Here is a 3,102-nt window from a genome sequence, read left to right as displayed (position 1 = left end):
ATATATATATATGCATACATATTATATACACATATATACATATATACGAGTGTATATGCATATATAAAACACGTGTTTCTCGTATTCATACGTTGTACGTGATACTAGGCGCACAGTGCGAGAAAAAAAGGAAAATAATAACATCGGTGCGGAAAGGAGGTTATACGTCGTATACGCGAGTGTGCTTCTTCGATCCGGCGTGTCTCGTTATATAGCTGCATCACTTTCCTACAGATTTCCACGCCAATGAAGTGTTGCTTGGCCAATTAAACGAAACTCTCAGCATTAAACCAATCTAACAGAATAACTTCGAATATGTCGCTGCTCAGCGTCACGGGTAAGTTTTTTTTCTTCTTTTTATAAATTTTTTTATACTTTTATTGTTTTCTCACATATTTCAAGACGCCGGCACAAGATGATGAATGTTGTTTAGAAAATATTTCGCTTCATTATGTTTCGCGACATTTTTACTTTAATATTCAAATCCATTTTTATCTCTATTTTCTTAAAAATTATATATATATATTTTTATGCTATTGATAGTAAATTTTATTTTTTACATTGTTATTTTGTTTAAATCTCTATATTAGAAAAATTACTCTAATATTTTAAATGGATTATTTTAGCATAGAATATTTTATTTGAAATTCTCTGGATTAACGTGAAATAGAGCTATAGAGGTAACGATAAAGTAAGGTTAGAGCAAGCTCGTAAGGATGGCTGCCTCGAAACGACCCGAATATTTTACTGCGCCTTCATCAGATTTAAAACTTTCTTTTTTTTTTGTTTACGAATAAACTGCTTGAGGAGACCGAATTCTTTTAAGGTAAACTTGTAGAAACGGCGAAACATTTGAGGTAGGAAGTAGTTATGGAGAAAAATTTTTCCAAGATGTGTAACAAGAATATAAATAAAATGGAAAATAAAAATATATAATTAATGAATATTGATATCGTTCACTATACCAGTAATTAAAGACATTTCCTAACATATTTTATATTTCAAGTGTAGCACAAAACAATATTTTAAGCGTATTTCTTTCTTATTTCCATTTATATTTTTATTCCTTAAATCATGTGTAATGAACAAATACGCTTAAATTTTTCCTTTTTTTTTTTGCTTTTTTTTTTTGAGTTGGAGTATAAATGCAGGATATTTATTTTTATCGAGTATACAGAAAAATAAGGGAAATTATTGTTCCAAAGATTTTAAATTTACTCTTGAATTATTATAAGTGCAGAAAATATAAAAGAAAAACATTAAGAAAGGAAAAGAAATGAGTATTTGTCATTTAATGTATATTCTCAATTAAATCTTTTTATTCATTTTATATTATATCTTTCGTGTATAAAATTTATATAATGATATATACGATATAAATAATATAAATGATCAAAATTAAAAGTTATGTTTTAAAAAACAAGTTTTCCTACAGAATAAAAAAAATTTTTTTATTATAATTAAATTTTTTTTTATTAAAATTATATTTAAATTTTTTAAAACTAAAATTGGAAGATGAGAATAAAAAGAATAAAGAATAAGATTCAAAATCGATCTGATTTCATTGCTATCGGACCAATCTTTTTTTCATTTTTATAGATATATAAATAACGAAATTGAATAACGACATGCTTCTTAAACGATATTCAATTAATCTTCAACAAAGCTAAATTTCTTTTCATTTTATCTTCTTCCATTAAAAAATTTCTCGCTTTTTTAGATTCATTATTTTTACGTTGAAATTTTTATTTTGAAACGGCTAAATTTAAAACGGTTTATATCCTTATTTCGAAGAATTTCAAGAAATTTCAATTCTTAATATATCAGTATAAGTGCATTAACTGGCAGCCAAGGATTTTTCTCTCATTCTGACTTTTGTATTCGGCTCCACATAGTCCGGCTATTGAACGATTTAAAGGAATAGTATAACCAAGAGAACAGTTTCTTGAGAGGTTTATTTCTAGGTCGAGTCTCGATCACTGACCGCCACTGATACCTTCCAATGTATCTTCCCAAACACATCTACGTACATATCCACTATATCCCGTCAGATACTATCTTCTACCCTCTATATCCCTCTATTCATAATCGACTGGCTCTATACGAATTGCGATTCCGAAGCTGCGTTTCACATAGAAAAATCAATGCGTGAACGGTCACTATGGATTCCAACGATCCTTTTCCGGGAAACGAAACAAGCTAAAGACGTATTGACCAGGGAATAACGAGAAGTGATTCTCGATGCTTCTTTTATCTTTGTCCCATATCTGACCATAAATATCGGTAGGGTTCGAAGTCTTCTTCCAGGCACGTAGACGCACGTGTACAGAACCACAGCGTACGTGTGTTCAGGTTGTTCATTCGTACGGCGGTGTACAGTCGGTACATACACCGATAACAAAGCGCATGAGTGTTCGGTCTATGACTAGGGAATAGCGAGAGAGAAAGAGAGAGAGAAAAAGAGAGAAAGAGAGAGAGCGAGCGAGAGGATAAAGGGTGAAAGGGGGTGAAAGAGAAGGAAGAGAAAGAAAGAGATAGAAAGAGAGAGCATAGTGCAACGGTTGACCCCGGTGCACGGGGTCATTCCCTTCTTCAACCACCGCCATCGACCCCCACCGCCTCCGATTCTACCGCTCACCTACCGTAACCCCTACTACCGCTTCCTCCATCCCTTCTCATCCTCGTATCCTCCACCAACGCTCCACCATCACGACCACGCAACTCGACTCTCTCTCTCTCTCTCTCCTCCCCCTCTCTCTCTCTCTCTTTCTCCTCTTGCTCGCCCGGCCACCCGATGTAGCTATGAGATGCTACAGGGTGAACGTAGAGTTCTCGTGCATATGTTGGTTGACAGGGACGATCTCAGGCGAAGCTCCACCTAGATCTTCCTTTGCCTGTCAGTCCATCAGACAGGTAATAACTTACCAGATATTTGATTTATGGTAATGTTGATAGTGACGGATCCAAGCTTGTATCGAATGATCGGGATGCCATAAAGTTAATGATCGCGTCTGTTACACCATTTTGGAAATTCGCTTCATCTTGACGATTTATCGTTAGAGATCGTTGGGGATGGAGAATTTTCGCAACGAATTTTCAGAT

At 34.0% G+C, this 3,102-nt stretch overlaps 1 protein-coding gene across 16 annotated transcripts in view; it reads left to right on the top strand.

The window, feature by feature from the left end:
* LOC102676760 (protein unc-13 homolog B) overlaps positions 1-3,102 on the top strand; it is a 352,205-nt gene that overhangs the window by 2,478 nt on the left and 346,625 nt on the right. For 13 of the 16 annotated variants that reach the window (XM_006608811.2, XM_031514157.1, XM_006608814.2 and 10 more), the window contains exon 1: positions 56-337. In XM_006608811.2, coding sequence (XP_006608874.1) covers positions 316-337 — 22 coding nt within the window. In that variant the 5' untranslated portion in view covers positions 56-315. Of the gene's footprint in view, positions 1-55; positions 338-3,102 lie in introns of those variants that run through there. The other 3 variants (XM_031514136.1, XM_031514142.1, XM_031514146.1) reach the window with 2 other exon arrangements.

This window comes from Apis dorsata, unplaced genomic scaffold (genome assembly GCF_000469605.1).
Source record: "Apis dorsata unplaced genomic scaffold, Apis dorsata 1.3 scaffold_44, whole genome shotgun sequence".
Classification (NCBI taxonomy): domain Eukaryota; kingdom Metazoa; phylum Arthropoda; class Insecta; order Hymenoptera; family Apidae; genus Apis; species Apis dorsata.
The sequence above is the reverse complement of the archived record's forward strand: the minus strand, read 5'-3'. Positions and strand labels throughout refer to the sequence as shown.